This window comes from Babylonia areolata, chromosome 21 (assembly GCF_041734735.1).
Source record: "Babylonia areolata isolate BAREFJ2019XMU chromosome 21, ASM4173473v1, whole genome shotgun sequence".
NCBI lineage: Eukaryota > Metazoa > Mollusca > Gastropoda > Neogastropoda > Buccinidae > Babylonia > Babylonia areolata.
The window spans coordinates 7,155,942-7,168,441 of NC_134896.1; the positions used below are offsets into that span (position 1 = coordinate 7,155,942).

The following is a 12,500-nucleotide window of genomic DNA, read 5'->3' on the forward strand; positions in this document are numbered from 1 at the left end:
CTTAAACATTACATTTTGAAATTATACTCAATACATAAAAAGCTTGTGTGTTTTACTCTCAGTGGACAAGGCTTTCACTATGTTCATTCGACCAGGTGGTCTTTTTCGGAAAATACTCAAATCAATACGACGAGTGGACTTTATAGATCTATTGGCTGAGCCCTGAAGGTCATGGGCAAAAATCAATTGCGTACACATATTTATACACATTCAAAGCGTGTGCTCATATTCTTCGCGAACGCGAACGACGCCATTTTGTTTAAAATTGTTGACCTGCCCGTTCAATCCTATATTCAATGGACAATACACGATAACATGTGATGGAAAGTTGGAGAAGGAGACCGTTAAATATTTATTCAGAGAAAGATTTGTGAACGCCTCATCACTTACTGGATTATACCCCAAACTGCCATAAAAATATCCACAGACTCAGTCGGAACCCACAGTTAAAAATTGCAAACCATGCGAGTTATTACCCTTGAATTGACGAAACGAAAAAAATTCCAGTCTTGACTTTTCTCAAAATGAAGTCCTTTTCACTTCATACGACGTTTAGAAGTACTTGTACTTGGCTCTACATGGTATTAGTTTAACAAAATACTAAATTTTCATATCAACTTTTAAACTATAAAACTAGAATGAACACAAAAGAGAAATTGAATCGACTGTGTCGTACTACATTCCCGGCGGGTGTAACTAAACTTGTACATCTATCTAGATCTAGAGAAAACGGCTAAATGTTGCAGTGTGATTGCGGCGATAGCCACGTCTCCTTTACTGCGGACTTAAAAAGATTTTTTAAATTGCCCTTAAAGATTTTTTAAATGCCAAAGATACACCAGAATAATATGATTTAAACAGCGTTCTCACTGCGAATACCGCAATTGATTTATCGCCCTTTAAAAAAGTATGTTCAAATAATAAATTTTAGAACGTTAGTTAAGGAGCCACGATACTGTAATGGGTAAGATAGTTTCTTCTCACCCGAACACGCGGGGTTCGAATCTGGTTAGGACTTTTTTTCTTTTTTTCTTTTTTTTAATTTTTAATCCGAAGCTTTATAACAACAAACACAGAACACTTTTTAACGATTTTTTTTATTTTAAAGTGTATCACAAGTGAGTCTTGAAGGCCTTGCCTCTCTTGTTTTTTTCATTTTATGTTCATGTTGTACACAAACATGGGATAGGCTTTCCAGCGTGATGGATTTATGTGGTCAGGCATCTGCTGCTTTTCCCCCCTTACAACAGATGTGATCCAGCTTATGATTATGGATCTGTCCGCACGCTCTGATACCTCCCTGAAACTGAAACTGTTATGCCACAAGACTGCTGTCTAACTGGTACGTGCAAACCATTTATATGCCTCGGTTTGTGTGGGACTGATTGGGATACTTTATTTGAGTTCTGAGGGCTGCTGCCACTGATAGGGGTGCTATGGACTTGTAGGCTGCTGTCATTTCTACAGTGTTCTTGTAGAATTTTGGGTGAGATTTATTGGGATGTTGAATTATCAGTGCTAGTATCACTGCTTATGTGCTTATTTGGCTGTACATCGGCTCTTATTATCATTTTTGTTGTTATTTCTTGTGCCTGTTGTTGTTCTTCTTCTTCTTCTTCTTCCTGAAGTATCTACTTCTAAGGTCACAAGCTGCAATGTAGTAAGTGTCTCATTTTCTTTATTCGCGTTCTCACTTGCAGAGCTCACGTCTTAGATTGTTTGTTTGTTTGTATTTTTGTCTACATCCTTTCGAAAAAGTCACGACGGGCGCAATAGCCGAGTGGTTAAAGCATTGGACTTTCAATCTGAGGGTCCCGGGTTCGAATCTCGGTAACGGCGCCTGGTGGGTAAAGGGTGGAGATTTTTCCGATCTCCCAGGTCAACAATATCTGCAGACCTGCTTGTGCCTGAACCCCCTTCGTGTGTATACGCAAGCAGAAGATCAAATACTCACGTTAAAGATCCTGTAATCCATGTCAGCGTTCGGTAGGTTGTAGAAACAAGAAAATACCCAGCATGCACACCCTCGTAAAAGGAATATGGCTGCCTACATGGCGGTGTAAATACGGTCATACACGTAAAAGCCCACTCGCGTACATACGAGTGAACGTGGGAGTTTCAGCCCACGAACGCAGAATAATAGCAAGAAGATAAAGGCACATAGTTTCCAGTGTACAGTATCGGCTGTTTCTCCTACATTTACCACATGAGGAAGGAATCATCGCCTTCAGCTGATCGGCAGCTGTCCGCCTCAAGCTGGAAATTTCAGTCATTTAGGTACTGACCTCCTTGTTGCAGGGCTTCAGAATGTCATTGATCGACTCACAGGTTAATGAGCCTGACAATACCAATCTTTAGACATCTGGCGTCTTACATGCTGAAACCACATCTGCGGGATTTAGAAAGGAGGCAACCAGCCACCATGACTATCAGGTGGTCATCATTACGCTCAGATGTGGTGTAGCGTACATGGATTTTTCCGAACGCAATGACGCCTCCTTGAGTAACTGAACTGAACTGAACTATCATCGTGGACTCAAGGGCTGATAAGCGTGTTGGGTTTATGCGAAGGTCAATCATCAGGTGACTTTTTGTTTGTTTGTTTGTTGTTGTTTTTTTTGTTGTTTGGTTGCGGATGTGGTGGAGCGCATATTAACTGACCAAACACCCCGACACCTCCCTGAAACTGAAACTGAAACTATCGTGGCAGACTGACGGCTGGAAGGACAGGGGTTCAAGCACCATCAGAGGATTTCCTCCCGTACCTGGTTCCTACCCTCTGAAACAGCGCGGACGATGAAGCAGCAGCAACATCAAAATAAATAAATGAATAAATAAATAGATAAACAACTAAATAAATAAGTAAGTAAATAAATAGATAAATAAGAAAATAAGTAAATAAATAAATAAATGAATAAATGAATAAATGAGTAAATAGATAAGTAAATAAATAAATATACAAATAGATAAATACATTAATAAATGAATGAAAAAGTAAATAAATAAATAAATACATTGATAAATGAATGAATAAGTAAATAAATAAATAGATAAACAAATGAATGAGTAAATAAGTAAGTAAATAAATAAATAAGAAAAAGGAGAACAACAGTCGTTTCAACACAAGTTCACGTTTGCTGTCAGCTTTTTACTAAAAGTGAGCAGACGCACAGGCATCAATAAGATCATGGACGAGGTGAAACAGAGACACTGGGGGTGACTGGGCCACGTCTTGAGGATGAGCAAAACCAGACATACTATATAGTCCTCAGATGGGCACCACCAGGGAAAAGAAAGAGAATCATATGGAGGACTGTGGAAGAAAAGACGAAAACACTCAGGAACGACATCAGCAGGCTCGCTCAAGACAGGAATGTCTGGTGAAGAGATGTTGGTGCCTTGTGCTCCACCCATATCAAAGAGGATTAACCCATTAAACCCGACACCGGAACAATGCTCTGGCGATGAAATTGGCGTCGTCAAAACCGTTTCCACGTCACTACACACGCATAAACCACGAGCAAAGGGAACTAACTTCTACATTATATCTGGCAGTGTCCACGAGCAAAGGGAACTAACTTCTACAGTATATCCGGCGGTGTCCACAAGCAAAGGGAACTAACTTCTACAGTATATCCGGCGGTGTCCACTAACAAAGAGAACTAACTTCTACAGTATATCCGGCAGTGTCCACAAGCAAAGGGAACTAACTTCTACAGTATATCCGGCAGTGTCCACAAGCAAAGGGAACTAACTTCTACAGTATATCTGGCGGTGTCCACAAACAAAGGGAACTAACTTCTACAGTATATCCGACGGTGTCCGCAAGCAAAGGGAACTAACTTCTACAGTATATCCGACGGTGTCCGCAAGCAAAGGCAACTCACTTCTACAGTATATCCGGTGGTGTCCACAAGCAAAGGGTACTAACTTCTACAGTATATCCAACGGTGTCTACAAGCAAAGAGAACTAACTTCTACAGTATATCCAACGGTGTCTACAAGCAAAGAGAACTAACTTCTACAGTATATCCGGCGGTGTCCACTAACAAAGGGAACTAACTTCTACAGTATATCTGGCGGTGTCCACTAACAAAGGGAACTAACTTCTACATTATATCCGGCGGTGTCCACAAGCAAAGGGAACTAACTTCTACAGTATATCCAACGGTGTCTACAAGCAAAGGGAACTAACTTCTACAGTATATCCAACGGTGTCCACAAACAAAGGGAACTAACTTCTACAGTATATCCGGCACTGTCCACAAACAAAGGGAACTAACTTCTACAGTATATCTGGCGGTGTGCACAAACAAAGGGAACAAACTTCTACAGTATATCCGACGGTGTCCGCAAGCAAAGGGAACTAACTTCCACAGTATATCCGGTGGTGTCCACAAGCAAAGGGTACTAACTTCTACAGTATATCCGGTAGTGTCTACAAGCAAAGAGAGCTAACTTTTACAGTATATCCAACGGTGTCTACAAGCAAAGAGAACTAACTTCTACAGTATATCCAACGGTGTCTACAAGCAAAGAGAACTAACTTCTACAGTATATCCGGCGGTGTCCACTAACAACGGGAACTAACTTCTACAGTATATCCGGCGGTGTCCACTAACAAAGGGAACTAACTTCTACAGTGCATCCGGCGTTGTCCACAAGCAAAGGGAACTAACTTCTACAGTATACCCAACGGTGTCTACAAGCAAAGGGAGCTTACTTCTACAGTATATCTGGCGGTGTCCACAAACAAAGGGACCTAACTTCTACAGTATATCTGGCGGTGTCCACAAACAAAGGGAACTAACTTCTACATTATATCCGGCGGTGTCCGCGAACAAAGAGAACTAGCTTCTACAGTATATCCGGCGGTGTCCGCGAACAAAGAGAACTAGCTTCTACAGTATATCCGGCGGTATCCACAAGCAAAGGGAACTAACTTCTACATTATATCCGGCAGTGTCCACAAGCAAATAGAACTTCTACAGTATATCCGGCAGTGTCCGCGAGCAAAAAGAACTTCTACAGTATATCCGGCAGTGTCCACAAGCAAAGGGAACTAACTTCTACATTATATCGGGCGGTGTCCGCGAGAAAAGGGAATTAACTTCTACAGTATATCCGGCGGTGTCCACTAACAAAGGGAACTAACTTCTACAGTATATCCAACGGTGTCCACAAGCAAAGGGAACTTACTTCTACAGTATATCTGGCGGTGTCCACTAACAAAGGGAACTAACTTCTACAGTATATCCGGCAGTGTCCACAAGCAAAGGGAACTAACTTCTACAGTATATCCGGCGGTGTCCACAAGCAAAGGGAACTAACTTCTACAGTATATCCGGCGCTGTCCACAAGCAAAGGGAACTAACTTCTACAGTATATCCGGCAGTGTCTACAAGCAAAGAGAACTAACTTCTACATCATATCTGGCAGTGTCCACGAGCAAAGAGAACTAACTTCTACAGTATATCCGACGGGGTCCACAAGCAAAGGGAACTAACTTCTACAGTATATCCGGCGGTGTCCGCGAGCAAAGGGAACTAACTTCTACATTATATCCGGCGGTATCTACAAGCAAAGAGAACTTACTTCTACATTATATCCGGCAGTGTCCACGAGCAAATAGAACTAACTTCTACAATATATCCAGCAGTGTCCACAAGCTAATAGAACCAACTTCTACAGTATATCCGGCGGTATACATTTGTGTCAATTCGGAGGGGGGAAAACCCGGTCAGGTCAATATGTTTTCTGCGGGTTTTTTTCCGCATCAAAATGACAATGGAGACTGTTGTAAGGCCGTGAGCTCCCTTGCGTTGAATGGGTTAAGTGAGTGAATAGTCAGCCGGAGGCTGGATCTCATGTTGCTGCTGTCTCCCACACGTCGGCCACACACCTGTTCACACTGAGGAGGCCTGATCTTTGCTGTCAGTCAGTGATTGTGGGAACACCTCACCGTGGACCGTTCCTACTGGAGACAGATGGTGTTCGGAGGGCACGAGGGTTGGGAGGAATGAATCACGTTTATAATTTGATCAATTAAAAAGTCTTTTTAAACAATACCCATATTAGTAGTAGTAGTAGTTGTAGTAGAGACAGATGGTGTTCGACCGACACGAGGTGGAAGCTATGAATTGCGTTTATCATTTTATCAATTAGGAAAATCTTTTTAACTCTTTCCATACGAACGGCGAAAGAGACGACGTTAACAGCGTTTCACCGCAGTTACCATCATCAAAATATTGAAAGCGGAAGGCTCTTATACTGAAGAGGTGAATGTTGACAAAGAATACCACAATTCTGACGACGGAAGCTAAAGGTTGGGTCATTCAGACACCCACTGGACATCCGAGGGGTCTGTGTAGAGGAGAAGAGAGGACTGGCCGTATTGAGTGAGTTAAACAACTCCCATATCATTAATATTATTATTGTTTTTTTATAATCTTTTACAATTATCATTATCATTATCATCATCATCATCATCATCATTCACTGTAGCTGTTATCAACTTTGCTCCTGTTGTTTTTTTTTTACAAAAATAAGAACGTAGAGGAGAAGGTTTAGCGTGGATTGTCAACAGAAGGTTTCAGGGCGATCAGATACGGCTGATTCATCACAGCGCTCTCCCGGACATTCTCACGGAAGGTTTGTGCTTGGTTTTTTGTCAAAAGCTCTATAAATATCTCCAACACTGATTTAGTGTTCAAGACCACCAAAGCAGTGATGATATCAGGCAAAAACAAAAGAACCCCAATACCAGTCAGTGGGAAACTCACAGAGGACAGCTAAACAGCACAGCCATTGTAGATAAGATTTTTTTTTTTCATACATGAATCACCCCTGCGGTGCATGAGCAAACGAATCAGCTTCTCCTCACAATTACAAAAGGCGAGTTATCGATTACTGAGCGTTATCGTTTACACCCTGAATGAAACAGAAGCAAGAAAGCAAGGTATATTCAACACCGATATCAGCCACAACAACCATCACAACAGCAACACGAACAAAGGGAACAAAAGACACGAAAAAGTCAGTGTAACTGCATGTGTAAGCATCCTATAGAAACCAACGATCGCTGTGGTCTGTCTCCGCATAGCCAGAAACGACAAAACAGACATGTATGTGGAAAACACATTTTTATTATAAATTCAAAGAAACAAAATGGCAGGTACAAGCAATTCATCCTTTTCTTTTTTACTTGATAAAAAAAGGCTGTATTCTAATTTCACACCAGGAACTAACAGTTAATGTCCTACATACACGGAGAGGTTGACACAAAGATAGATATATTGATTGATAGACAGACACAGAGAGAGAGAGAGAGAGAGGGAGAGAGAGAGAGAGGGAGAGAGAGAAAGAGAGAGAGAGAGAGTTACAGTTATACAGATACATAGATAGATAGAAATAGAGGGAGAGACAGATAAGGAAAGGCACAGAGAGAGAACAGCACTGTTTTCCTTTCTGGCAGGACAAATAAAAAAACCCCAACAAACTATATAAAGAACAGTTGTAGAGAGAAACAGATTTTTCAAACACTGCAGAGCTAAAGAGCACACAGCAACCAACACACAGCCATCACACTGTGAAGGAATGACAACCAAGGGAACAGGAAACACCGTGAAGGAATGACAAATCAAGGGAACAGGAAACACCGTGAAGGAATGACAAATCAATGGAACAGGAAACACCGTGAAGGAATGACAAATCAATGGAACAGGAAACACCGTGGAGGAATGACAAATCAATGGAACAGGAAACACCGTGGAGGAATGACAAATCAAGGGAACAGGAAACACCGTGAAGGAATGACAAATCAAGGGAACAGGAAATACCGTGAAGGAATGACAAATCAAGGGAACAGGAAATACCGTGAAGGAATGACAAATCAATGGAACAGGAAACACCGTGGAGGAATGACAATCAAGGGAACAGGAAACACCGTGAAGGAATGACAAATCAAGGGAACAGGAAACACCGTGAAGGAATGACAAATCAAGGGAACAGGAAACACCGTGAAGGAATGACTAATCAAGGGAACAGGAAACACCGTGGAGGAATGACAAATCAAGGGAACAGGAAACACCGTGAAGGAATGACTAATCAAGAGAACAGGAAACACCGTGGAGGAATGACAAATCAAGGGAACAGGAAACACCGTGAAGGAATGACAAATCAATGGAACAGGAAACACCGTGAAGGAATGACAATCAAGGAAACAGGAAACACCGTGAAGGAATGACAAATCAAGGGAACAGGAAACACCGTGAAGGAATGACAATCAAGGGAACATGAAACACCGTGGAGGAATGACAAATCAAGGGAACAGGAAACACCGTGAAGGAATGACTAAATAAGAGAACAGGAAACACGGTGAAGGAATGACAAATCAAGGGAACAGGAAACACCGTGAAGGAATGACAAATCATGGGAACAGGAAACACCGTGAAGGAATGACAAATCAAGGGAACAGGAAACACCGTGAAGGAATGACAATCAAGGGAACAGGAAACACCGTGAAGGAATGACAATCAAGGGAACAGGAAACACCGTGAAGGAATGACAAATCAAGGGAACAGGAACACACCGTGAAGGAATGACAATCAAGGGAACAGGAAACACCGTGAAGGAACGACAAATCAAGGGAACAGGAACACACCGTGAAGGAATGACAATCATGGGGACAGGAAACACCGTGAAGGAATGACAAATCAATGGAACAGGAAACACCGTGAAGGAATGACAAATCAAGGGAACAGGAAACACCGTGAAGGAATGACAAATCAAGGGAACAGGAAACACCGTGAAGGAATGACAAATCAAAGGAACAGGAAACACCGTGAAGGAATGACAAATCAACGGAACAGGAAACACCGTGAAGGAATGACAATCAAGGAAACAGGAAACACCGTGAAGGAATGACAATCAAGGGAACAGGAAACACCGTGAAGGAATGACAAATCAAGGGAACAGGAAACGCCGTGAAGGAATGACAATCAAGGAAACAGGAAACACCGTGAAGGAATGACAAATTAAGGGAACAGGAAACACCTAGTGTTTTCTTTTAAGCACCATATAATAATTTAAAAAAAAATCATGCACAAACGTACTTGCGACAATAGTTTAGAGTCATATCTTAGAATTGTGACGTTAGCAATATTATACTGTTAACGCTAAGAAAAGATACCAACAGTAATAATCATCACAATAACGAATGATGACAAATCATAATTATCATAATCATATCCTCAATAAAAATTTTAAAAAAGACAATGCTTTCGGGTAAAGGTAAAAGACTTGATTTAATTTTGTCCTATTTAAATTTGTTTCCCCTCATCCAGCACCATAATGTCACTGTTTATTGCAGAGTGCACACACACCATCATTTTCAGTGCCTTCTTTCTCCATAATCACACACCTCTCTTCTATCACATTCCTTGTTATATCACAGCTTTTGCAGAGACAAATAACTGAAAACAACGACAAAAAAAGAAAGAAAAAAAAGCACAAAAAAAGCTGAGAACTTGCATTTCTTCGTCCCTCAGAATATCAATGAATTAATAAGTCAATATATAAAATAAACACGCTAATTAATGAATTACATGAAATAATTTCGTGTCACATATATGTGTGCATGCAATATAACATTTTCCCTTGTTAGTAACAACTAGTCACTAGATCTGCCACATCTGGAAAATGAGTGTGCGAGTAAGCAATCATGTATGTGTGTTGGGGGTTGGGTGGGTGGGTATGCATGTACGTGCGATGCCTTCAGTTTATTCCCTATCCACATGATGTTATTTTGGAACGCCAAATGCGTTGTCATGCACACAAAAAGGTATGGAATATATGTAATGAAGAAAACAACGTCCAAAGCAATCTATGGTAATGTCTAAGTGAATCATTAATACACTTTTCGCTTATTGTAATCACTAAAAAAAAAACCACAAAAAAACCAAAACAACAAAAAACAAACAAACAAAAAACCCATACACACAACGACAGGAATATACAAAGATGGAATACACAAAAATGCGGTACAGAATTTTTTTCAAATTGTGAAACTATACTTACGCCTTTTTTTTTTTTGAAAAATACAACAGACATATAAAAAAAATATAAAAAAAAAGAGAGAGAGAGAGAGGGGAGGGAGGGGACTTCCGTGTTCACATCCATTGGAAAGAACAGCGTCAACATATGAAAAGCAAACAAAGGTAGGGAAAGAGAGAAAAGAGAGAGAGAGGGGGATGAAACAGAGAGAGGGAGAGAGAGAGGGGGAGAGGGAGAGGGAGTGGAGAGAGATAGAGACAGGGACAGAGGGAGAAGAAGAAAAAGACAGATGGGAGTGCAACCAGGCGTCGTTGACTTGAGATAACCTTGTTTCTGTGGGTGAGCGAAGAGAGACAGAGACATAGACAGAGACACAGAGAGACAGAGAGAGAGAGACAGAGACAGAGACAGAGAAAGAGAGACAGAGAAAGAGACAGAGACAGAGAGAGAGAGACAGACAGACAGACACACAGAGAGAGACAGAGAGACAGAGAAGAACAGAGAAAGAGAAACAGAGAGAGAGACATAGACAGAGACAAAGACACAGACAGACAGACAGACAGAGAGAGAGAGACACAGAGAGAGAGACACACAGAGAGAGACATAGAGCGGAGACAAAGCCACAAACAGAGAGAGAGAGAGAGAGAGAGACAGAGACAGAGAGAGAGAGACAGAGACAGAGACAGAGAGACAGAGAGAGACAGAGAGAGACGGAGACAGAGACGGAGAAAGACAGAGAAAGAGACACACAGAGCGAGACAGAGAGAGAGAGAGAGAAGTGTAAAACCAAAGCCCCAACACGGCACTGCAGCAAACAGAAGTGGAGATCACAGCATCCAGTGTTGACCCAAAGGGCCGAGGTTGTGGTGATGGAGACATCAAACTACTGGCCAGAAGGACGGGAAGACAGGAAAAGCATCAACCCTTATATCCTATATACACTGGATACAGTCCAGAGGCATAAAAAAAACAACCTATCTTTCAACGTGACTTCCGCGTCGTTTAAGAAGAACGAAGAAGCATTTGTCATTTGTCTGAAATCACTTTCCGGAGTCCTCTCTCTATCTCTCTCTCTGTAAATCGAGTGTGTGTGTGTGTGTGTGTGTGTGTGTGTGTGTGTGTGTGTGTGTGTGTGTGTGTGTGTGTGTGTGTGTGTGTGTGTGTGTGTGCTCAACATTGTAATGGGTCAGAAAGCTTTCTACAATAAAACAGTTCTGAGTTCTGAGTTTTGAGTTCTGTGTGTGTGTGTAAACGTGCGTGCGTGCGTATGTGCGTGCGATTGTATGTGCGTGCGCGTGTGCGTGTATGTGCAAGCGTGTGTGTGTGTGTGTGTGTGTGTGTGTGTGTGTGTGTGTGTGTGTGTGTTTGACATACATATTACAACGCTTACCTTGTACTCATCTTTACGAATTTGAAATCCAAATACAAGAAGGAAAACATCAACAACACTATCTACATGGATACATAAAAAAAGAGAAAAAAAAGCCCTTCACAGAAACCTCACGTGCAGTATTTATAAAATATTAATAAAAATTAATATCACAGGCGTACAGTTATCTCTTGTTGAAATACGACACGAAAACTTCACAGTAAAAGATGTACGCTATGAACAACAGCCCAAAACATACATCACTCACAACAGTCAGCATACAGGTCAACCATTGAATTAGAAAATACTGTTCAACATATTTCTACAAATTACATGCATGGACTTTGAGATTACATCCGAGCTGTCCATCAGTGCAGATCCTAACAGATGCAGAAAAAGAATATGAAACCACACACACACACACACACACACACACACACACACACACACACACACACACACTCGTTATTCCAGAAATAGTGCATGAATCGTATCCAGATCATAACAGGTAGAACATAAGATTGTGAAGCAACAACATAAAAAAACAGATTCAATAGTAAAACAAGGAATGATCTTTAATAAAGACAATCCTTGATCTGGATACGAGATGCCATCACAGTCCACACGTGTGTGAGTGTACAGTCTCAAACAAAGACAGTGAGGGTGAAATCAATAAAGCAAACGGAAAAATCAGAACATTCCACGCGTCACAGCCAAGAGTGAAGAACTGGAGGTGAAGGTGCCACACGTTCAAGGGACCCGTCCTTGACCTACATGACAGGGTGACCTTACTTCTTGTCGACGATCTTGATGAGAGCCTTGCGGTAGTCACCGCTTGTTTCACTCTCAATGGCATCCCTCAGGGACCGTCCGTGACGCTTCTGGAACTTGGCTTTGATGGCTGGGAGGTCCACCTGTGAACACACACACACACACACACACACACACACACACACACACACACACACACACACACAGAGTCTTTAAAGTCAACTGACAGCAATGTAGAGCGAAGAGAGCAAGGTACCATCACCCGGACAGCCCTTCACTGGACACGAGAAGGAGAACTGAAGACCTT

At 41.6% G+C, this 12,500-nt stretch overlaps 1 protein-coding gene across 1 annotated transcript in view; it reads right to left on the reverse strand.

The window, feature by feature from the left end:
- The window catches only part of LOC143296253 (uncharacterized), a 140,919-nt gene that overhangs the window by 31,708 nt on the left and 96,711 nt on the right, over positions 1-12,500 (reverse strand). Inside the window, exon 27 of the mRNA XM_076608090.1 lies at positions 12,215-12,336. Within this exon, the coding sequence (XP_076464205.1) occupies positions 12,215-12,336 (122 nt within the window). The remainder of the gene's footprint in view (positions 1-12,214; positions 12,337-12,500) is intronic.